Genomic DNA, 24,147 nt, shown 5'->3' with positions numbered 1-24,147 from the left:
CCAGATCAAAGTGTGGGAGAGTAGTCAAAAAGGTCAAGCAACAGAAGTGGCGGTGGACCGGTCACATCATCAGAGAAGGGCTAGAAAAGAGGACAAGAGACCTTATAGAGTGGTACCCAAGGGGGCACAAAAGGAAGAGAGGAAAGCCTACTCGTAGATGGTCGGATGACTTTAAAAGGATAGGCGGAGTGGACTGGACCAGGAAAGTAAGAGACCGCGATACCTGGAATGACTTGGAAGAGACCTATGTCGGAGGACAAGCTGAAGTTGTCGATGGGAACTAGAAAATAGTAAATATATATATAATTATAGAGAACAATAAGGTATATTTATAAGTAGATTGTTGCAAAACTTCAGAAATAAAGGCTATTCTTATTTTATTATTTTATTAGTACTATATTCATAATTCATAATTCTTTATTGCAACCATGGTACAGTATAGATGTAAATTATAATATACAATGTCTCACATGGACCCTGTAAGGGCACAGCATATCAATAGCTTACTCATAACATTTTATTATTATATTTTTTATTGTATTGTATGTAGCAAATTATTAATTTATCTAAAAAAATATCAGGTCATAAAACAATTATTCTAATTACACATGAGATAATTAATAAATGTATTATAATAAATAAATTATTGTACAATATTCATATTATAAAATTGTTTTGTTATAAATTTAGGTATGTATGTCATAGTAATTTAAGTAAGTATGTTATTAGTTATTCTGTGCTTCCGTGGCCCCTTTAAGTATGAGGCTGTGGGTGAGGACCCACTTCGCCCACGCCTAGCTACGTTACTGTTCATTTATTTGATTATCTCCCAGTTTGAAGCCAATTATACAGCTGTGGTGTAAACATGTTGTCTTCTTTTATAAACTTTTTAATCAAATAATAGACAAAAAACATTGATATGGGGTATAAAGGTAATATAATCCATTATTATAATGATCTCATAAATATTATACACAATATACACATAATGTCTTAGTACAAATATCCACAACTAACAGAAAGTGTATAGAGTACATAAAAAATATTGTTTGTTACTTGGGAGTATAGTATTTTATAAAGTGATTAATAATATCTTTTGGTGGCCAGACCAGCATGTTTGGCAATAAATGATTTCAGGAAAAAAATATATAAATAGCAAGCATAAAAAAACCAGAGAAAACTAATAACGGGATGTATTTCATACAATATCAAGCATGAAATTTGACTTACGATATCCTCATCTAATGAATATTGAAATTATTTTCAAGTAGTGTAGGTATTGTAATGTAATGACTCACTGAGTAAGTGTTATAACACTACATGTTGATATACACTTAAGAAATGATGCGGCAAACTTAAATTATTTACAAATCCGATCAGACCAAATATATTAAGCATGTAGGTGGAAGAAATAGCCAGTGATGACTTAATCTAACTGGGAAACTGGGCAAATTAGGTTAGGAAAGCAATTATCCTTTCAATAATGAAATAAATCATACGAAGGGCAAAATAGAACTTACCAATATTTCCACCACTCCCTTGTTTCTTGTTGTTTTTCAAATATCCATCCAAATCAAGATTATTCGAACTTTTGTCGCTGTCACTAGCCATTGAAAGGTTTCACTTTAATAACTAAAAATTGGTTGAAAGTTGAATTGCATAAGTACATTTTACACACATTTGTTCAAAGTCAAAGCAAATGTACGAAATATATGAAAAACTATATTCAATCAAAATAATAAAAACACATTAAATACATGTTTACACCCTCACTTAACGTTCAACAATCGTAAAGTACGTTCAAATTCCAATTACGACAAAAAGAGTTTTTTATAAGATTTTACTTAATCAATGATTAATTAATGAAACTACTATACCAAATATATGTAGTTCATTTTAAAAGTATCGCCTAAAATTTTGTAAAAATTATTTGAATACTACGAAACATAAAAAATGATTTTCAGAAGTCCTATGTTTTGAATTTTTTGAAAGGATACCACAGAGTATAAAACGAATGGAAAAGGCAACCCGAAATAGAGAAAGAAATGTCATAGATGATAGGATCCTATAGATGAGCTATACGCGTGCGTCCGTGAGGGACAGAACATACGCAATGCGACAAAATGATTGGTTTGGTCCGGTTATTTGTTGCCCACCCTAAGGCCCCATAACGCAAGAGAGCTTTTTCAACGCGCTTTAAAAAAGCGTTTGAATGACAGAAATGGATAACCATGTATGTAACTATGTATTCACACGAATGCGATGGCGCTTTTTATCAAGCGTTGTTGGATTTTCGACTTTAAGCTTTGAACGCTTTTTTAACGCGCGTTGAAAAAGCGCTCAGGTGATGAGGCCGAAACTATTAAAAAAAAAAGTTAAACTGTGACAAGGCCAAACAATAGTAGCGCTATCTCTGCTACTCCTACTGAAAGATACAAGGGCCTGACACTCTTTGATAGAGAAAGATAGTCTTATTGCGATAAGGAAAGAGAAAATAGTGCCATGCTTTGTCCTTATCACCGACCCGGGTGGCATCATAGGTAGGAGGCGATAGCGAAATACCGAAATTAATAAGAGTGAAAGAGAAAAAATCCTATGCTGCCCAAATTTTAAGGTCCCTCCACACTCGTGCGCGAATCACGGCGCGAAGCCGCGAACTTAAGTGTGGCGTCGATTTCGCAGATTGTTCACGCCTTCGCGCCTAGTTCCCCGTTTTTTGTCGGTTTATTAGCCCGCGTCAAAGGAGGCGCGAAGCGCGAAGTGGCAAAACTCCACATTACACACTATTTTGACTCATATGTGGCTAGATAAATAATAATTATATTATATAAAGCGGCCATATTTTACGGTTTTACAACAAAACAAACTGGAAAAATAGCTAAATCACGTATGATGCCATAGATAACTAGCAGTTAAGCTCGATCAGCTGATGCTTTTCCGCCATCTTGGCGAGAACCAAACTGCGAAATCGCCGTGAAGTTTGCGAGTGTGGAGTCATACGTCAACGACGCGACATGTTCTCTCCGCGAACTCGCGCCGCGATTCACGCACATAGTCTGGAGGAGCCGTTATATGAATATTCTTTCTCTTACCCCCGGTCGCTCGGTAGCGCATCTATAACTACTTGTATATACTATGTCTATGGAAAGATACTATCCCGTTCTGTCAAGTACCCCCACCAGTCATGCCCAATCCATACTAAATGCATTAAGGGCCTGACACTATTTAATAGAGAAAGATAGTCTTATTGCGATTCCTATAAGAGGAAAGAGAAAATAGTACCATGCTTTGTCTTTATCACCGACCGGGCATTTATTCATGGCATCATGTATATAGGCATCATAGCTTGGCGAAATACCGAAATTTATAAGAGTGAAAGAGAAAACACATTGGACATCCAAACCGGATAAATTGCGCAGTATACATTTTATATGAATATTCTTTATCTTTTTATTATCAACTCGACGAGCTTACCAGCTGTGACCGAAACACGAGACGAGCCGCTAAGGGTATGCGCGCACGAGCAACTTAGTTGTCCTTCACATCAAGCCTATGGGTAAGTATGAAAGTGCGCAGTGCGCGCAGCGACGTGACAAGCGGGAGACTTTCTGAGGGCCTACCGCGAACCACGTTCGACGTGTTGCCTCCCTGTCACACTTACATACGAATTTACAAGTGCGACAGAGAGGCAACATGTCGAACGTGCTTCGCGGTAGGCCCTTTGGCCGACCGGCGACTTATTTGTCGCCCGTGCGCGCACTTGCATTGAAACCAATAGGGAAGGAGACAGTTTCATCGCGGGCTTGTCACCGAACCCGCGGACAAAAAAGTCTCCCGGAAGTCCCGTCGCTACGTCTGCGCACTTCCATACTAGCCCATAAGGTCCCTCCATACTAGCCCATAAGGCCCCTCCACACTCATGTGCGAATCACAGCGCGAAGTCGCGAACGTAAGTGTGGCGTCGATTTCGCAGATTGTTCACACCTTCGCGCCTTGTTCCCCGTTTTTTGTCGGTTTTTCAGCCCGCATCAAAGGAGGCGCGAACCTGCAATGCAAGATTCCATTCATTATATTGTATTAGAGATGGCTAATGAAAGTTGAACATGAAAAAACGCTGCAATTTCAAAAAACCTGTAGCAGGCAGCTCTTTGATTACAAGGATTGTATAATTTTTATACTTATTATGAATTCTAGAATATAAAAATTATATCGGCTAGATAGAGTTAAACCAAGAAAAGTCTGCAGAGATTTTGACAGCACACGCAGTGCAGGTGTTATTGTGAACTTCAAACTTCTTATGAAATTATGACGTATAAATAACACTGGCACTGCGTGTGCTATCAAAATCTGTGCAGACTTTTCTTGGTCTAACTTCTATATTTTACGGTTTTACAACAAAACGAAATGAAAAACAGATCAATCACGTATGATGCCGTAGATATAAACAGTTAAACTCGATCAGGTGACGCTTTTCTGCCATCTTGCCGCAAACCAAACTGCGAAATCACCGTGAAGTTGTGCGAGTGTGTAGTCTGGCTCCTGTACACCATGGCCCTGCGTAGGCCAGTCTAATGGGCGTTCCACACCATCGCACCGCACCGAGGTCATTGTGAGACGCACCCATTAGTAAGAGCGAGAAAGAGATATCACTTTCGATGCGTCGTTTGTCCGTTAAACGATCGCACTGTTTTTATGGAAGCTTTACAATCCAAACATATTCCCTTTCCAACAGACATCCCTTCCTTACTTATTGATCCTGATCTTTATAATATCTTAACTTGCTTCATCATGCGTAATAATATAAAAGTATAGTTTATTTTATTTTTTACTCAGAATAATGACTAAAGCAAAGAAGCCGGGCAAAAATAAAAGCTTGGTAAAAGATATCGTATTCACAACACGTTATTACTTTTTGTCTATGAGTGAGTGAGACAACAATCCGCAAGTTCTTTCGTTTTTTTCAGTATTGTCATAAGATAAACTGAGGGAAATGTCAAATGGTCCTATGTGGTTCTATAATATAATCCAGCCAAATAAAATATATGTTCGTTATTTCACAGGTAGGTGTCAACTGTAACAACTTGACATAGTCGTATTATTTTAGTTGAAATATTTCGGGATGTTCCAGCGGTCATCTTGGTTTATTTTAATTATATTTTTGCTATTCCTGAAAGATTGTTGGAAAACGTGCTGAGTTTTTATTTGTAATGGTTTGAAGTTCCCTTTGTGATAATGTCTTGTGTTATCGAGGGCTGTAAATCGCATACAGGAAGAAAAGAAAATACGCACGAACCGATAACCTTTAATCGGTGAGTTTTGTTCAATTTTGAAGAAATTTATTTATAGGACCTGACCCTAAACATAGAAATCGATATGTTGTTTATGTAATTATTACTTGCATTCAAGTCTATATAGATTTTTGCATATATTTTCGAACTTTTCTGCTAAGTATGAAAGGTTATATTTTTGGCATAGTGATGTATCGACCTCAGATCAATAACCTATCGACATTTACAGCTTTCTTATAGTTTGGCCCAGGACTGTCTCATTTTAAATGATGAGTACAGTCAAGAGCATAAATATATATACATTCCCAAAGTCTCAAAAATATGTGTACGCTTAGACAATAAAATCGTGTTCACATATTTTTAAGCCATTTGTCTGGATCGATATTTTTGCCTTCGACTGTACCTATAGTTTTCTTTGTTCTTACTTACTGACAGATTGTGTTTGCCAGACTATAGTTTAATACTAAAAACCGGTCAAGTGCGGGTCGGACGCGCGCACCAAGGGGACCGTACTTTTTAGTATTTGTTGTTATAGCGGCAACAGAAATACATCATCTGTGAAAATTTCAACTGTCTAGCTATCACGGTTCATGAGATACAGCCTGGTGACAGACAGACGGACAGCGAAGTATTAGTAATAGGGTCCCGTTTTTACCCTTTGGGTACGGAACCCTAATAAAAAAGACATTAATGATCATTGATGAATGTTCCTTTTATTAATATTGTTGGTCACAAAACTAAACTTTTTATTTCAGATTTCCAAAGGACGAGGAATAGGGGATATTACTGCAATGTTCTGCCACCAGAGTGCAGCACTAGCTTTTTTAGTGCACCGTAGAGTAACTTATTCATACTGTACCTTTAACAGGTTTTTGACAAGTTTTCAGGGGACCTACCGGAAAACTCGAATCCGAAATTTCGTTATCTAGCTGCCTCTTTATCGCTCGAATACGCAAGAGTGACAGAGATGTTAGATAACGAAAGTTCGATTTTCTTGTTTCGCGATAGACCCTCAGATTGTGATAGTGGCGCCACCTACGCCGAGTTTCGCGTAATATTCCCTATTATTAAATAATAAAAAAATATTACACGAACGTTTTTTTTATTATTTCCTATTTGGTACAGTCAGCTGCAGAGAAAAGGTACCCCACATCCATACTAACTTACAGAACTTTGTATGCAGGGGGGTGCCTTTTCTCTGCAGCTGACTGTACATGACTAGAAAATATACTTAGTCTTTTAGCATTAGAAAAAACGGTAAACTCTCTCTCTCTGTCTTTTTATTGACAAGTTTTTTTATAAATATAACAATATTTTACTTATGAAAGCAAAAGTATGTAAATGATCGTATATTATATTTGTTGTGACTTATTTTCAAAGTGTTTTTCGATAAAACGACACGTTAAGATCGCTCGCCTTCTTTCTAATGATAAAAAAACGAGAGGTATAGTTAGACGGTTCTGAGTGGTAGACTGCAAATGAGATAAAAGCTATATTAGGTACATTCATTAATCCTCATATCAGGCGGCTCTTTGATTCCAAGGATTGCATAATTTTTATACTTTTTAATGATTTTTAGAATATGAAAATTATAAAAAGTGTAAAAGTTATGCAATCCTTGTATTCCACGCATTTCATTTCATTTCATTTCAACGAGCCGCCTGCTACAGATTTCTTGAAATTGCCGCGTTTTTTCAGGTTCAACTTTCATTAGCCAGACTATTATCAATTTGCCAATTTCGTGATTATTATTTAACACGGCACATAAACTTATGCATAATTTATCGATATAAAAAGTCGACACAGTTACATCCATAGCAAATTATCAAACTTATGACACCGTACGTAAATGAGAAATAACAAGCATATATGCATCTCTTTTCGGCACATTATCTAATTCGTAAGGAAGTAAAGTACGGGTATACATACTTGCGAAGCATTTTTGCCCGACTTCTATGCTTTAGTCATTATTCTGAGATTTTTTACCACCTATTTATTTATTTATAGGGCCCTCCACACTCGTGAGCGAATCGCGGCGCGAAGCCGCGAACGCCAGTGTGGAGTCTAGTTTGCTTATTAGCGAAATCGACTCCACACTCGCGTTCGCGGCTTCGCGCCGCGTAGCCTGGAGCGCGCTTATTGTATACCTAACCTATACGCGAAAACCGAAATTCACAAATTGCGGGGATCTTCCTCTTTTACTCCAATGAAGGCGTAATTAGAGTGACAGAGAAAAATGCCCGCAATTTGCGAATTTCGATTTTCGCGGTTATAGCCCTGACCATTTTTTTTGTTATTCTAAATTCCGAATTTCCTTTATTCCTTTCCGCCTTAATTCCTACCCTACATGACTAGTCTGTTGTAGTTTTTTTAGAGAGCCACTATGAGGGTGGCATTTGTTTAAATAATTTAAAAAAATGGTCATACACATTGTATGAGGTTTATCTGACATGGCTATTTTTACGTTACGTATACATTTGACGTGCCCGTCCCCCGCAAAAATCAGCACTGTTTTGTACAGAAAATTACAGACAAGGCGTTACGTCTCCATTTGGTTATATCCTACAAGGACTATACTATTGATAAGGGCCATATTGATAAGGGCCCTCCACACTCGTACGCGAATGGCGGCGCGAAGCCGCGTACGCGAGTGTCGAGTCGATTTCGCTTATTAGCTAACTAGACTCCACACTCGCGTTCGCGGTTTCGCGCCGCGTAGTCTTGAGCGGGCTATATAGTTTGTTCAAACATAGACAGAGAGAATCATATTATCTTTGTTTTACACTAGTACTAGCACCCAAAAGAAAAGGATGAGTAGTTTTTTTTGTTCTTTTTTAGTGACAATTTGGTTGGACCAATAGTAGCGCCATCTGCTGAAAAGAAAGTTCTCAAGTCACAAACTTTTGCTATTTCTCATCGAATGGTCATTGACTCGTGTGTGTGTGACTTCAGCAATTTCATTCATTCAATTTCGTCCATTCTACACTTTTCGGTTCTCTCACTCACATTTGCGTGACAGAAGTTGTATTACTTTTGCACACTTTTGCATTGTAAACTTGAATTAAATTTTAATTAAGTGCTTAAATCACGTTTTATTAAATATTGTTAGACTATTGTCAACACGGAATCCCTTTTCTGGTATTATTTCAAAAGAGTGCATTTTGCTGATATGATATTATAGAATGTCATCATATATGGCAGGTGTTTTTGATTTGGATTTAGATGTGGATACTGATACTGTAAACGTTGGAGATTCAGATGAGGACGATATTATTGAAGTCGATGAGGTATTTATGCAAATTGTATTAACCAACAAAGTCCTTGTGATGCTAACCTAAAAACATGACCGAGTAAATTCTCAATTACACTCTCAAGGATAAATTTCGTCGTGGTTCAAAAGTAGCACTTTTATGAATGATATACAGGGTATTGGTCTACATTTATGTTTATATATCCTTATTTGTAATTTTATCACTTACAAACATTGAAAACTTGTGATTGATCATGCAACAATTAACTCTCTTTGTTTTGAATGCAGGTTGATTACGATCCCGAATTACACGTGAATAGCATTGTTGAGTAAGTAGTCGAATTATAATGCTTCGTTATTTAATTAGTACATTATAAAATTATTAGGTATCTAATGACGCCATTAGTGTTGTAATAAGTAGTGGTTGAACTTTGCAGACAAGAAGGTTCTGAGACAATTCAACTATCTGAAGACAATGTTAACCCAGGACAATGCAAACGCCTAGGTCCTCAAGATTTCGAACTGCGCAAAGTTTTGGGAAAGGGTGGATATGGCAAAGTGTTCCAAGTGCGAAAAATAACAGGAACTGATGCTGGTGCACATTTTGCTATGAAAGTTCTCAAAAAAGCTTCCATAGTTCGAAATCAAAAAGACACTGCACACACAAAAGCTGAGAGAAATATTTTGGAAGCTGTAAAGGTATTTATATGAATCCTGTTTTAAATTATTATCTAAAACACTCCTTAACAATGAAAAAATTCCTAGGAGTTGTAGCATTTGAAATTTTAATAAATAGGACAGTAAAAATTACCATGTGGTAGTTTCTAACATCAAATAATGGTAATTTGGGGTGGTTGATACAGTAGAATCATCAAAACTAAAACAACTTACACGCCACACACTCACCAAAAGTCCTCGCAGGGAAAGACGTGGGGATGCCCACAAAAACCAGTGAATGTGTTAGTATAGCTGGACATAATTTTGCGAAAATAGGATTTATAGGTCATACGAAAATAGGATTTATAGTAAGCGATTTGTCACTATAAGCGAAGTCATCTTATCTGACTTTGTCGCAAAGAATTTGATATGTTAACGAAACTTCGCACAGTAATTATGTCATAGTAAGCAGTTAATCAGTATAAGCGGAGTCACAATAAACGGATTCGGATGTAATAGATTGTTTTCTTGATTTGAGACCATAGACAATTAATTTTAGTTCAAAAATGAAATTGTTTGGATACCCTCAAAACCATTTTATCCAGACATTTTTTAGGATAAACCTAGGGAAACTGTATGTATATGTGTGTAGCAGCACTACTTATAACATCTTTAAAGCAGTATTGGACAATGCATATAAAATATTTCTTTTATTTCAGCACCCATTTATAGTGGAATTAGTATATGCTTTCCAAACAGGTGGTAAACTATACTTAATTTTAGAATACTTAAGCGGTGGCGAGCTATTTATGCATCTTGAGAGAGAAGGTATTTTCCTAGAGGACACAGCTTGGTTAGTATACCTCAAGTTATTTATTAAGTTCATTGTTTGCACACTAAAATATAAACTTGCATACTAAATAAAGAAAAGAAACATTCTAATATCAAAAAGCTGTATTGTCATTGAAGTTAATATTTCCTATTTTGGTAAACAAGTTGTTTTATCAAATACACTGCAGTAGCTTTCTAGCAGACAGAAGCATAAAGGTTGACGGTTAATGCTCAGACTCCATGTCTGCGAATGCTGGTGTCCCCCAAGGCTGTGTGCTATCACCCACGCTATTCCTTCTGCATATCAATGACATGCTGCAAATCAGTGGAATTCATTGTTATGCTGATGATAGTACGGGTGATGCCTCTTACACCGGCTGCACCAATATCTCTCGGGAAAACGTCATCGACAGCCGGAACAAACTTGTGTCTGAAATTGAGACTTCCCTTAAAGAAATCTCTGAATGGGGTCGACTAAACTTAGTCCATTTTAACCCTACCAAGACACAGAATTGCCCGTTTACCGCAAAAAAGTTAGTTTGTCGTGTCACCTCGTTTTGAGAGCACTCCCCTGACTGCTGCAGCCAGTATTGGAATCCTTGGCGTCGACATTTCGAGTGAAGTCCAGTTCCGCGGCCATTTAGAGGGTAAGGCCAAATTAGCCTCAAAAAAGCTCGGTGTGCTCAACAGATCGAGACAGTATTTCACGCCGGCCCACCGCCTACACCTGTATAAAGCGCAGGTTCGCCCACACATGGAATACTGTTCTCATCTTTGGGCAGGGGCACCCCAATACCAGCTTCTCCCTCTGGACCGCATCCAACGAAGAGCGACTCGAATTGTCGACTGCCAGCGTATTTCGGAACGGCTTGACTCCTTGGCGCTGCGTAGAGATGTGGCCTCGCTCTGCATTTTCTATCGCGTGTATAACGGGGAGTGCTCCGAGGAATTGTTCGGATTAATCCCTGCCGCTTCTTTTCCGCCATCGCCCTACGCGACAAAATTACCATCCTCACCACTTAGATGGTTGGCAGTCCTCAACTGTGCGTTTCTCCAGAAACTTCCTGCCTCGCACAGCTAAACTGGAATGAACTGTCGCCTGCGGTATTTCTGGACCGATATGACCTTCAAACCTTCAAGAAAAGAGCGTACTCCTATCTTAAAGGCTGGCAACGCACTTACAACCCCTCTGGTGTTGCGGGTGTCCATGGGCGGCGGTAATCGCTTACCATCAGGTGATCCGTCTGCTCGTTTGCCTCCTATTTCATAAAAAAAAAATGATGCTGTGCAGAGTAATATTTTTGTCAAAGCTAACTTCAGACTCATAGTTAATTGCATTAATTAACATTTGGTGTAAGTAAAGGTTGTATATAAACATGTGGTGGTTACACAACACAACATGTTCCTCTGCACCCTGTTGTGCACCACAACACAACACAACACAAAATTATATTATTTGTTTGTTGAGTGCAAGTTGTTCACACTAATGCTCACTTCCCACCTTTTTCATATCATCAAATATGTGGTGATTGGTTTATCATGATGGTGTGGTGATTGGTTTATCATGATGGTGTGATGGTAGCACTTAAAAGGTTACATCAAAAATACCCCCTGTTCCCCTGTGTATATAACCAAGTTACATAACCAGCACTGTTCAACGACAAAAACCGGCCAAGTGCGAGTCGGGCTCGCGCACGAAGGGTTCCGTACCATTACGCAAGGAAAAACTGCAAAAAAATCACGTTTGTTGTATGGGAGCCCCACTTAAATATTTATTTGATTCTGTTTTTAGTATTTGTTGTTATAGTGGCAACAGAAATACATCATCTGTGAAAATTTCAACTGTCTAGCTATCACGGTTCGTGAGATACAGCCTGGTGACAGACGGACAGACAGACAGACAGCGGAGTCTTAGTAATAGGGTCCCGTTTTTACCCTTTGGGTACGGAACCCTAAAAATTCCTACTCCAAACGCGGGTTTTGTGAAAGGAATTTTTCTTTCCTAGTACTAAACCAACATCATGGGCTGGTAATGTACAAGGAATGATAATTCCTAGTACAACACCTGGTTTTGGAGTTGGAATTTTATTGCCTTGTACAGAATCAACGCCGAGGACTGGTAATGTACGAGGAAAAGGATTTCGCACTACAAAAACGGGTTATGTAGCATATGGCTATAAACCTATACCACATACGAGCCATGATGCATATGTTTTCATCTAGTCAGAGCATTTTCTTAGGCTCTACCATTTGTACGGAAAAGTATTACTAGGTCAAAATTCAACACTTAATTAATAACACAATAACAAAGGGTATTTAGGGTACTCAAAAGTGGGCAACGCATAAGTGGCTCCTCTGGTGTTGCTTATGTCCATGGGCGGCGATGACTGCTTCCCATCAGGCGGCTCGTTTGCTTCCTATTACATAAAAAAAAAATGAATTTAAAACCTCAATATTTTTTAAAGCATTTGAGGATGTGCTGCTCTTTTTTGTAATTTTAAATTGAAATTATAACAAAGTTATATTTTTTCAGCTTTTATTTATCAGAAATTATATTGGCACTGGAACATTTACATAGTTTAGGCATAATTTATCGTGATTTGAAACCGGAAAATGTCCTATTGGACGCCCAAGGCCATGTAAAACTTACAGATTTTGGATTATGTAAAGAACATATTCAGGAGGGTATTGTCACACACACGTTCTGTGGTACCATTGAATATATGTAAGTATTTGTTTTGTAAATAATTGACAGTTTTTTTCTAGCTATAATTTTGGATTATTCTGTGGATAATATTGCCTAGTTTAAATATCAATATTGATTTGTAGATAAATATCTAACTAATACATAATAGTTTATTAAATTATTATTTTAAGCTATTATATTTAGCAATACTATAGATTTTTTATTCTTTAATGGCAAGGCATCCTAAATAAGAAAATATATTGATTTTTTTTTCTCTTTTTTAGAAAAATAACCATTTGGTATCTCTTGTTATTTGTAGGGCACCAGAGATTCTGACACGGAGTGGTCATGGCAAAGCCGTGGACTGGTGGAGTCTGGGAGCACTGATGTATGACATGCTCATTGGTCAGGTAATAGAATATTATATTGTGTAGAAACGCTCCGCCTGAATGGACGGGTTGTCGACCGCTTTTAGCATTCATTCAGCTGAATTCCCTAGAGATAAAGCTGCTATTGTAAAATAAATATGATGTTAAAAAATTTTTTCACCACACCAGCTGGTAAAGGCTCTCGATTGTTCAAAAACTGATAAGAAAGTTGCATTTTATTTACATGTGAGGCAAAGTAATCAAATGCAAATTTTGAGTTGTTATCTTATGTTTGCTGGTAGAATTGATTTTTAAACATTCAGTTTGAATCAATTTGCTTTGATTTTATTTGATATTTTAACAATTAGTATTTTCCTTGTGTTGGTTAGTGAAAAATTTTGTGTTTCACTCGGTGATAAAATTTGTTTAACCTACCGTCTTGAAACCCTCGCAACGGTCAAGATTCCCGTTTTCGAACCACTCGCTACACTCGTGGTTCAATTTTGGAATCTTTCGCTTGCTCGGGTATCAATATTAGCACGAGAGGTTAAACAGCAACTTTGCCCCCTTGTAAAACAAATAACTATTTTCTGCTTTCAGCCTCCATTCACCGGCGACAATCGTACAAAGACTATAGAGAAAATTTTAAAGGGTAAACTAATGCTGCCAGCCTACCTCACACAAGATGCCCGTGAGTTGATCCGTCGTCTCATGAAGCGATCTGAGACCCAGCGTCTCGGCGCCGCGGGCGCTCAGGCCGTACGCGGGCACGCTTTCTTCAAACATGTGAATTGGGAGGATGTGTTCTCTCGCAGACTGGAACCTCCTATTAAACCGAGACTGGTGCGTGTTTTATCTTCTTTATTACTACCGCGGCCTCTATAGCGTCGGCATCCCCCGGCCTGCGCCGAAGGGCACTCTGGTGCGCCGGCCGCCGGCGTCGCGCTGGCGGGCGCTCGCGGTGTCGCGGGGGATTTTACCTCGTCGATGTGCGCTGCGCCGAGTAAATCCTCCTTGGTGATCTGCGCTGCGCTCCGCCGGTTTGCGCAGGCCTTTGTGCAGATTTTTTCATTTTTCTAACTATTACTACTACTAATAAAATGTGTCTTGGTTACATGAAATAAATGTATTGAATTGAATTACTGCGGCCTACCTTGATTCTAGCGAGTTAATCCATCTCGGCGCTCGGCTACGCCTTCCTCAGACAAGTAAATCGTCCACTGTCCTGTAAACTGACAATTTATAAACCTACCGCTGCGGCAATTAGTGTATTTCGTATTTAACCATATAGGTAGTACTTCGCATGGGGTCTTATGATCCTCTTCCGCAGTGGACGTGTTAAGAGTGTTGATGTTAGTACTTCTATTATCAATATCAAAGATCTGAGTCTGCGAAGCGTTCAAAATAATTCGTCACCAGCGAGCCAGGCGTAATTTATTGATATGGGCAGCCAGTTGAGTTAAATAAATCGATTATACCAATTGCAGGTGAACTGATTTAAGAGTTTAAACTTCATAATGAACCTTAATTGACATTGACCTATACCTATTCCTTTAACTCGACTACACTACCAATAAAGTGGAACGCGATTGCCGATTGGTAGCGATAAATATTCAATTGTTTAACGCCAGTTATGGAACCTTGATACAATAAATCGAGAAAAGTAGTACTGAACTGCCAATACCTACTGCCATGTATCGTCTACACGGTAAACTGACTACAGTGGAGCCTCGGGTATCCAGTCGATTATCCGAACACTAACTTAGTTTATCCGAACCTTTAATCATCCGAACGCTGCACCCGTTCGTCAATTAAGAATGATGATTTAAAAAAAATGTTTGAACGTTAAATATGTACGTAAACTTAATATACTGTACCTACTGTTTTTATGGAAAAAAAGTTGTTGTTAATGTTTGATTTCGTCCAAAAAACTTCATTTTGATTTTTGATTAATTTATCCGAACTAGTCTCGGTCCCAATTAGTTCAGATAGTCGTGATTCTGCTGTATTTTTAAAACTTATTGCAAAGACAGTTTACTGTTGGTAAAATAGTTTTGGCAACATACATAGTTAATAGAAATGTTTTTTTTCAGACTGGTGAAGACGACGTTTCCCAGTTCGACACCCGTTTCACACTGCAGACACCTATCGATTCGCCAGATGAGTCGACACTTAGCGAAAGTGCCAACCTCATGTTCCAGGTTAGTACTTTTTGCCCACTGCTGAGCATAGGACTCTTCGTGTACGCCATTTATCTCGGTCTCATCCAGAGAAAGAGAGATTGACTTAATTTTGTTTGAAAATCAATCCTTTGTAATAAAGGTTGTATCGGACGTAATGTTTAAGACAAATCTTATTTGTGTTTCAAATTTGATAGCTATGTAACTTGTGGTTTTAGACTTTACACATAGGTACTAGGCGTCACAAACCCGGTTTCACCGAATTCGAAAAAACCGGAAAAACCGGGTTTACAGCCAATTCTAAAAACCGGGTTTAGGTTTGATAAAACCGGCTTTTTCGAGTTTTTCGAATTTCGAAGCAACCGCCGACCTTTTAGTTTTATTTCATGGTACCTATAATAAAAGTCATAATATAATGATTGTCATATTATCATTAGTCATAATTCTTAGACCGTTAACTTTTCAGGATTTTCCTCGGGTTATCCTAAAGATAGGTTAGGTTATGTTTGTTTTATGGCAATCCTCAAAAGTTACGCGTTTCTGAGAAAAACCAAATTATGATTAACGAAAATGTGGATAAACAATACATTATGATTTAAAACTATATGGGAAACAATAGAGACCAGATATTTACCATGTACATTTTGTTTTAGTAATTTACAATTATTTACTAATTTGGAAATAGGGATGTTGACAATTTTTCAGAACTGTTTTCATTTTATAGATGGACGCGTAATTATTGCAAAAAAAAATTAAATTTTTTATTTATTAATTTTTAATAAAAAATCGACTAATTAGTTTAAATTTCGCGCAAAAACGCTCCAAGCTCTCACGTGGTCTTGATGACGTAACGATGTGATAAACAAACTACTGTCAGTGCCAAAGGACCAAGGTTTGACAACTTGTCTGTACGTATTTATTCTCACACCGTGACGTCAACCGCTCCGATTTGCATTTGCAGTCACGTCACGTCATTTACACTTACAAAATATGATTTGGAGCATTCTAATATTCCCTGCTATGCTATACATAACATTTTATATATTCGCGATTCATGTCAACATCCCTATTATGGACACAAAACTAAATACCTATATGGTAAATATCAGGCGATTTATTTTAATTAACATCACAAATTTTTCTGATGATACGTAGTTTAACATTTTTGCTAGAAACGTTGATTGTTCTCTAATGTTATATGTATTTATAAGTTTAGTTCCAGAAAAGGAATGTTCTGTTACATTTATTGGCCTAATTATAACTAAACTTGACCTAAGTTATAATATGTGGTATTTTCTATGAAAAGGGACCTTATTGTCGATGGCGCTTACGCCATTATAAACGATGCTCCGATATAAATACAATGCCGCGCGACGCTGTGCGGCGTAAGCGCCATCGACAATAAGGTCCCTTTTCATAGAAATAAATGCCCCTTATAAATATTATGTAGTTTAATATTTTAGTAATGACGGTCATGTTTTATATGTGATGCATGCATCACGTTAATTAATCTCTAATCTCTGTTCTACTAGTATTTGAGTTTGGTTCTGACCGCGGCCGGGGTCGGTTGTGTTCCGGGGACCCTTTACAATGGCATTCGCAATTGCATCTTGTCACCAGATGTTGACCGGACCGTGATAGTTTTTACTGACGCGAGCATCTAGATATGCAGTTTACGTTTCTTTAGAATATCTGCTTATTTCGAAAAACGTGGGTTGGTTGTATGTGCAAGTGAAACAGTGGCAATGTTAATAGTGCAATTTACCGGTGAGATTTTTCCATTTCACGTCTTGTAAGTGTTTGTAGGTACAACTACATTCGGTATTGTTGGGGTTAAGTAAGTTTAATAACAAACAACTTATTAGGCTACAAATTGTACGCCTGAACCTTCCTCGAGAGTCGCTATGTTGATGGGTGAGGGCCGCATGAGGGTCCGCTCGGTGGTTTTTAGGGTTCCGTGCCCAAGGGGTGGAAACGGGACCCTGTTGCTGGGACTCCGCTGTCCGTCTGTCTGTCGCCAGCCTGTGTCTCGTGAGCCGTGATGGCTGGACGGTTGAAGTTTTCACGGATGATGTGTTTCTGTTGCCGCTGCAACAACAAATACTAAAGGGTACGGAGCCCTCGGTGGGCAAGGTCCGGCTCGCAGTTGTCCGGTTTTTTGAGTCTATCGCGTACGTGCAGGCTGACGGCGCGGGGGGGGGGGGGGGCTCAACGAACAAAAAACTCAACGAAACCGAAACCATCGTATTATTACTGACTGCGAGTGGTCAACTGGTGGCTTTTGCATTGTCTACACGATTTAGTGCATGTGCAGTCGGTTCTGCAACATGTGCAGTGACAAAAAAGGGTCGCCACTTCACTACGCGGAATTATAGAGGACTCTACTACTCAAATTTGATAGCTATGCAATTCAAGTGAGGTGCTATTTGTGTATGAATTGTTTAAATGAGTGTTGTTTAAGTGACAACGTGTCGTCCTCTTGTGCTCGAAGTATGGGCATTTTGGTAGACTTAGTTTTTATCATATAGGAGGCAAGCAAGTGGGGGGAATCGCATTTTTGGGAATTGATGTCAAAAGTCAAAACAATAACTAAGAGGATAAAATGCTACCTAGGACATCCTAAGACGCCCAAAACCTCATCTCTTAGAAGCTACATAAGATATAGCTACAGAGCTCCATCCCGGCATCCCTCTGAGTGGCTCAACATGGCAGACGACAAAGGCGAATTCATCAAAGCATGTTCCTTCGGTTAAAGCTCATTTTTGAATGTAGGGGTAGGTTACACAGTAAAAGACATGTCTCTTCGATGCAGGTGTAATTGCAACTGAACTAGTGATCTACTACGGCTACATATATATGTATAGATACGTTTAACATACCGGCCGCCAAAACTAACAGTTTTCAATAAAATTAAACAATTCAAACAGAGGGCATGCACTGTCGTTTACAAAAAAGATGAAAATTGTATGATACGTACAATATTTATAACACTTTAGTAAAAATTATTCACTTCAGTACATGCAAAATCGTTTCACTCACTTCACCATATACCTACTTCACTGTACTTGATTTGGCATAGTATAACTACTCATTTAATGTCTTAGGAAGTAATATTAATTTTGATAAAGGTCTTTTAAGCTCGTGGTCTCCCTTGCACTGTACAGTTACCACTCTCACCAGGTTATCTGCTCCAGGATGAAGATACTTGACCCTCCCTAGTAACCATTTAGTAGGTGGCGTAATTTCATCCTTTATGATTACTAAATCTCCAATGCAGGGTGCTGGTACGGCAACTTGCCACTTATATCTTTGTTGCAATGTGTTAAGGTAATCGTTTTGCCATTGGCGCCAAAAGTTCTGTGTCATCTTCTGTACTAACTGCCATCTGGTAAGTATATTTACTTTTTTGTGCTCGTAATTTAAGTCAGGCACACTGACCAAGGGCTCACCCACTAAGAAATGTCCAGGCGTTAGTGGGACTCCTGTGGTACTGTCTATTTCACAAAGAGGACGACTATTTAGACAGGCCTCGACCTGGGTCAACAGAGTCGCTAATTCTTCATAAGTCAGTTTAGTATCCTTATTTACTCTGGCTAAATGTCGTTTGGCAGACTGAACTCCCGCTTCCCACAGGCCTCCGTATGAAGGCATTCTTGGGGGGATGAAGTGCCACGTTGTTCCTTCAGTAGCCATCAGTTCGGCCACTTCGCTGGCTAAATTGTTTTTCCCAGGTTCAAACATGCCTTTCAACTCTTTGGCAGAACCTATAAAATTGGTACCATTGTCGCTCCAAATATCTTTACAATGGCCTCTGCGCGCAACAAATCTTCTGAAAGCAGCTATGAAAGCTTGTGAAGTCAGATCTGATACAGCCTCAAGATGGATAGCTTTCGTAGCCATGCATACGAACAAACAAATGTATCCCTTAGTCGCATGATGTCCTCGGCCTTTAGAGGTTCTCATTAAAATAGGTCCAGCATAGTCAACGCCACTATTTAAAAAGGGTCGATTTTGGTTAACTCTGACTGTTGGCAGCTGGCCCATGAACTGATTCTTGACTTTAGCTTTGTCTATGACACATGTCTTGCAATTGTAAATGCATTTTCGGATGGATGACTTTAAGCCGATAACCCAATATTTGGTTTTCACGTAAGTCATCATTAACTGATTCCAACCATGAAGTGTTCTAGTGTGGGCCTCATTAACAATTAACTTTGTAATATGTTGGTTGCGTGGAATAATAATTGGATGCTTTGTCTCTTCAGACAATGAGGCATTTTGAAGACGTCCTCCCACTCTTAACAAACCTTTCTCGTCTAAGAATGGTGCAAGTGTGATTAAGGTACTTCTTTTCTTAACTCTTCCATCTCTTTTCAAATCGTCTATATCTTTTCCATATACTAAATTTTGATAGAACCTTATACATTCTTCTTCCACTTTTTCCATTTCTTTAACTGTTAAATGTTTACTCTCTTCTAGTTCTCCTTTTCTTTCAGGTAACAATGTTAACATTCTTCTGCAATAAGCTAGCACTCTCTTCATTCGTGACATTGTTGAAAATCTCTCCCATATAGGCCTTTCATCTACAAGTACATGACATGTCGTTTTTGATTCTAATTCTGTTTGTGCACTTTCTGTTTTTTCATATTCTACTTGGTCTCTCTTAAGCCATTCTGGCCCACTCCACCACAGATCTTGTGTAGCTAATTCTGGCGCTTTGACTCCTTGGAATAGAAAGTTGTTTCAGAGGTGCGACTTTAGTCCTTGATGCGATCATAGAGACGTATACTACTTCACGTCTAACAACCTTCAGGTACGTCACGGCTGCATAAGCTTGAGTGGATGCATCTGAAAATCCGTGCAGCTCAACGTGATCATCTTCTCGTGTCATGTTTAACCAACGCTGAACCTTGATGTCTTGTAAATTTATCAGTTCTTCCCTATAGCGAATCCACTCGTCTGTCAAGTCCGATGGTAATTCATCATCCCAACCCAGATGACTCAACCATAACTTCTGAATTAAAACTTTAGCAGTTATTATTACAGGTGCTAGCCAACCAAAGGGGTCGAACAGGCGAGCAACATCAGAAAGTATAGACCTCTTAGTTATAGGGCTTCTCATCTCAGGTAAGTTTACTGTAATTTCAAACATATCGTCTTGTCTATTCCAGGTCAAACCAAGAATCTTTATTATTTTGTCCATTTTGATTTCTAGTGTGTCTCTTGTACTATTGTCTTCTTTCAAATATTCTAAAACTTCATCTGAATTGCTAGACCATTTTTGCATTTGAAATCCTCCTCTTCTCAATATTTCTTTAATTTCTTGGCACGTTTTCTTCGTTTCTTCTATGTTTTCATTTCCTACCATTAGATCATCCATGTAAAACGACTTCTTTATTACTGGTGCAGTTTCAGGAAATTCGTGAGCTTCATCCTCGGCCAATTGGTTTAATGTACGGACTGCTAAGAATGGCGCTGCAGCGGTCCCAAAAGTCACAGTTGTTAACTCATAGCTCTCGAACTCATCTTCTGGTCTATCTCGCCAGACAATACGTTGCAGATTTATGTGTTCTTTTGTCATATTTATCATCCTATACATTTTCACGATATCTCCTACGACGCAAATCTTGTGTTTTCGCCAAGTTACTACTAGGCTCCGAAGATCGGGTTGTAAGACCGGTCCTACCATCATTGTGTCATTGAGAGAGTGACCGTGTGAGCCCTTAGCAGAAGCATCGTAGACTATGCGCACTTTACTAGTGTCTTTGTCCTCTCGAATTACAGCAAAGTGAGCAAGATACAGTGCATTGTCATCGTTTTGTTTTTCTGATCTTCGCAAGTGTCCCATGTCCTTGTCCTCATTTATAACTTTTGTGTATTCCTTCTTTAACTTAACGTCTTTTCCAAATTTCCTTTCCAGGCTCTTAAATCGATTGATAGCCTGTTGTTTCGTATCACCACATAGATCAACTGTTTCTTTAACGTTTTGTTTCAATGGTAAGTGTACCGCATATCTTCCGCTTTCATCTCTTTTAGTTGTCTTTTTGTATATCTCTTCGCATTGTTCTTCTTCTTTTGTCAATATTTTCTTTTTTTTGTACACATCAGTTTCTATCTCCCAGAACCTTCGTAGTAAATCGTTGTCTTCAGCCACCATTCTGGTTATGTGTAATGTTGTAACGTTGTGTTGGTCGCTCTGCGCTTCTATTTGTTTTCGACCCGTTAGTATCCACCCTAAAGTAGTTTTTTGAGCGACTATCCCATCATTCATTTTCACTAAACCTTCTTGAATAATTTGACAGTAGATTTCTGCGCCGAGCAACATATCCACCTTGCTGGGTGTGTCATAGGTAGGATCAGCCAATTTCAAAGTTTCAATGGCTTGTGGATCTATTAAAACATGCTTCGAGGGCAAATATGTGGATACCGACTTTAAAACGTAAGCTGAAACTAGAACAGCCTTCTTGTTTTCATATCTTGAATTAATTGTAATGTCGACCATGTGCTTGACATTTATTTGTGTACTTTCTTCAAGTCCAGAAACTACTCCCTTGATGTTAGTTCTTGACAAACCCAGTAATTGTACTACTCGTTCTGATACAAATGAAGCTTCTGAGCACGGGTCGATTAGAACTCGAAGTATGTGTGTATTACCATCGGTCGACCTGACTGCTACTTGTGCTGTGGCCAGTAACATTTTACGACTCGGTTGTTGTTTAGAAACGTGCAAGGTTGTAAGTTTCGTGTCAGGTTCCGGTTGTGATTGTGGTTGTGTAGGAGCTACTTCTTCATTAGATTCTCTCGTTTGATGCAGAAGAGAATGATGCCTTTTTTTGCAGATCCTGCATGACGTCTTTTGTTTGCATCGATAGACACTATGGAATGGAACAAGGCAGTTGTAACACAATCGGTTCTTTCTCACAAAATCATGTCTATCTTCCACTGAGTTTTTTGTAAATTCCTTGCAGTTGAATATGTAGTGTTCACCCTTACAATAGGTACAAGTAGGTTGTGAAGCTACGCCAACATGAGCACATTGAAACAAACTTACTTCATCTTCTTCTTGTTCAGCGACGTGAAATGTTTTGGGCGTTTGTGACTTATCACGTGTGGGCACTGAGACTGCTGCGGCCATTTCCAATGTGCGAAACTTAGCCACCAGAAACTTCTGTAACTCTTCCCACTTAGGCATGTCTTCTGAACTGTCCTTGTGCACAGATTGTTCCCAGTCTTTAACTGACTCAGCGTCCAACTTCTGTCCGACGAGAAAGATAATTATCGGATCCCAAGAGTCCGTGCTTACGTTTAAATTGTTTAAACTGTTGATACATTCCATAGTGGTATCAAGTAAATTTTTTATTTGATTTGCAGACTGGGTTTGAATCTTCTTCTGACCAAATAATTTTTTTAATACAGAATTAACAATCATCTTTTTGTTGCCGAAACGGTTTTTAAGTAACTCCCATGCCTGTGTGTAATTATTTTCTGTTATTTGTACATGGCGCAATAATGTCTCTGCTTCACCAGAGACACTTGTTTTTAAATAGTGTAACTTTTGTACACTTGTCAATTTTGTGTTGTGCACGAGGGCTGTAAATAAATCTTGGTATGTGGGCCAATCTTCATATTTCCCTGAGAAGGTCGGCAATTGGATTTTTGGCAGATTTACAAACGGTAATTGCCCATGCCCATCATGGAACGACGTTGACATAGTAGATAGCTCCATTGACTTTTTTTCTGACTCCCACTTGGTCAATAAATCTGTTAAGTCGGCTTGCAAACAGAGGTAAAGGTCTTCCACGGTATAGTAATCTTCATTAAGAAAATAATTGATATCTCCTCGTTGTTCACGCGGTGTGCAATGCATGAGATTATTGTGTGCATCTTTAAACATAATCCAATAACCCTCAAGCATTTTTATCCTTTGTTTAACATAACCCTCGGTTAGCCTTTGTTTTGGACACTTCTTTATGTTTGATTGCGTTTTTTGTATCATAAGGGCCACATCTTCTAAATAGGCAACTAATTTAGTTTGTTCGGGCGTTATTGGAGGCATTTTAGTAATTTATTCACTTATTTAATTACTTTGTAATCAATCCGATAATTGTCACTACGTGTCAAAGTCTAATTCCGACACACGAAGTTATATTTACGCCAAATAGTTTTCAGTAATCAGTAATCAGTGTGTTTATTGCTGTCATAGGTGTACAAGTTGATACATTTATTGGTTCAGCTATGAAGCCCTGTAGGGCAATGCAATATAACTTAAATCTAACTTAATTACTTAGTTTGTAAATCACACTTGCAATCACTTTCCTGTTTATTACAAATCAATAATTATTTAACATAACTCAAATCTTCACTAAACGACGTAAACAACTCCGCTTATCTCTTAAGGAATGCGCTCCCTATTGTATTCGCCGCCCGGCCGCCTGCATCATTCCCGCACTTGATCCGGTTCGATTTTAAACCATATGTTCCTTCGGTTAAAGCTCATTTTTGAATGTAGGGGTAGGTTACACAGTAAAAGACATGTCTCTTCGATGCAGGTGTAATTGCAACTGAACTAGTGATCTACTACGGCTACATATATATGTATAGATACGTTTAACAAAGCAGTAAGAGACATATATCAACTGGACGAAACCGACAGCGAATCAGACGAAGAAGAACCAACACCTCGAATCGACGAGCAAACAACATCTCAAGACGATATTGGCCTCGCTTGACACAAGATGTTACGAAGACCGAAACGAAAACGACGAGAAGCACATTATCACCAACGCTCTCCCTCGACGACATAACCTACCCCACCTACCTTCCAATATTGGCTTAAGGCTGCATAGCCGGCTGATTATAACTATCCCTTTCCCATCCCAGAGCGTGT

The 24,147-nt window shown here is 38.6% G+C and overlaps 2 protein-coding genes across 6 annotated transcripts in view; one reads left to right on the top strand and one right to left on the bottom strand.

Annotated features, from left to right (window-relative positions):
- LOC134742467 (phosphatase and actin regulator 4) overlaps positions 1–1,783 on the bottom strand; it is a 91,715-nt gene extending 89,932 nt beyond the window's left edge. For 4 of the 5 annotated variants that reach the window (XM_063675648.1, XM_063675650.1, XM_063675651.1 and 1 more), the window contains exon 1: positions 1,521–1,783. In XM_063675648.1, coding sequence (XP_063531718.1) covers positions 1,521–1,611 — 91 coding nt within the window. In that variant the 5' untranslated portion in view covers positions 1,612–1,783. The remainder of the gene's footprint in view (positions 1–1,520) is intronic. The other variant, XM_063675655.1, reaches the window with a different exon arrangement.
- A 6,492-nt stretch (positions 1,784–8,275) lies between these two features.
- Positions 8,276–24,147, top strand: part of LOC134742476 (ribosomal protein S6 kinase beta-1) — a 22,583-nt gene continuing 6,711 nt past the window's right edge. Inside the window, exons 1-8 of the mRNA XM_063675673.1 lie at positions 8,276–8,575; positions 8,827–8,867; positions 8,976–9,237; positions 9,915–10,048; positions 12,560–12,751; positions 13,032–13,122; positions 13,681–13,923; positions 15,174–15,281. Of these exons, the coding sequence (XP_063531743.1) occupies positions 8,471–8,575; positions 8,827–8,867; positions 8,976–9,237; positions 9,915–10,048; positions 12,560–12,751; positions 13,032–13,122; positions 13,681–13,923; positions 15,174–15,281 (1,176 nt within the window). The 5' untranslated portion in view covers positions 8,276–8,470. The remainder of the gene's footprint in view (positions 8,576–8,826; positions 8,868–8,975; positions 9,238–9,914; positions 10,049–12,559; positions 12,752–13,031; positions 13,123–13,680; positions 13,924–15,173; positions 15,282–24,147) is intronic.

Source organism: Cydia strobilella, chromosome 6 (assembly GCF_947568885.1).
Source record: "Cydia strobilella chromosome 6, ilCydStro3.1, whole genome shotgun sequence".
NCBI classification, from domain to species: domain Eukaryota; kingdom Metazoa; phylum Arthropoda; class Insecta; order Lepidoptera; family Tortricidae; genus Cydia; species Cydia strobilella.
The sequence above is the reverse complement of the archived record's forward strand: the minus strand, read 5'-3'. Positions and strand labels throughout refer to the sequence as shown.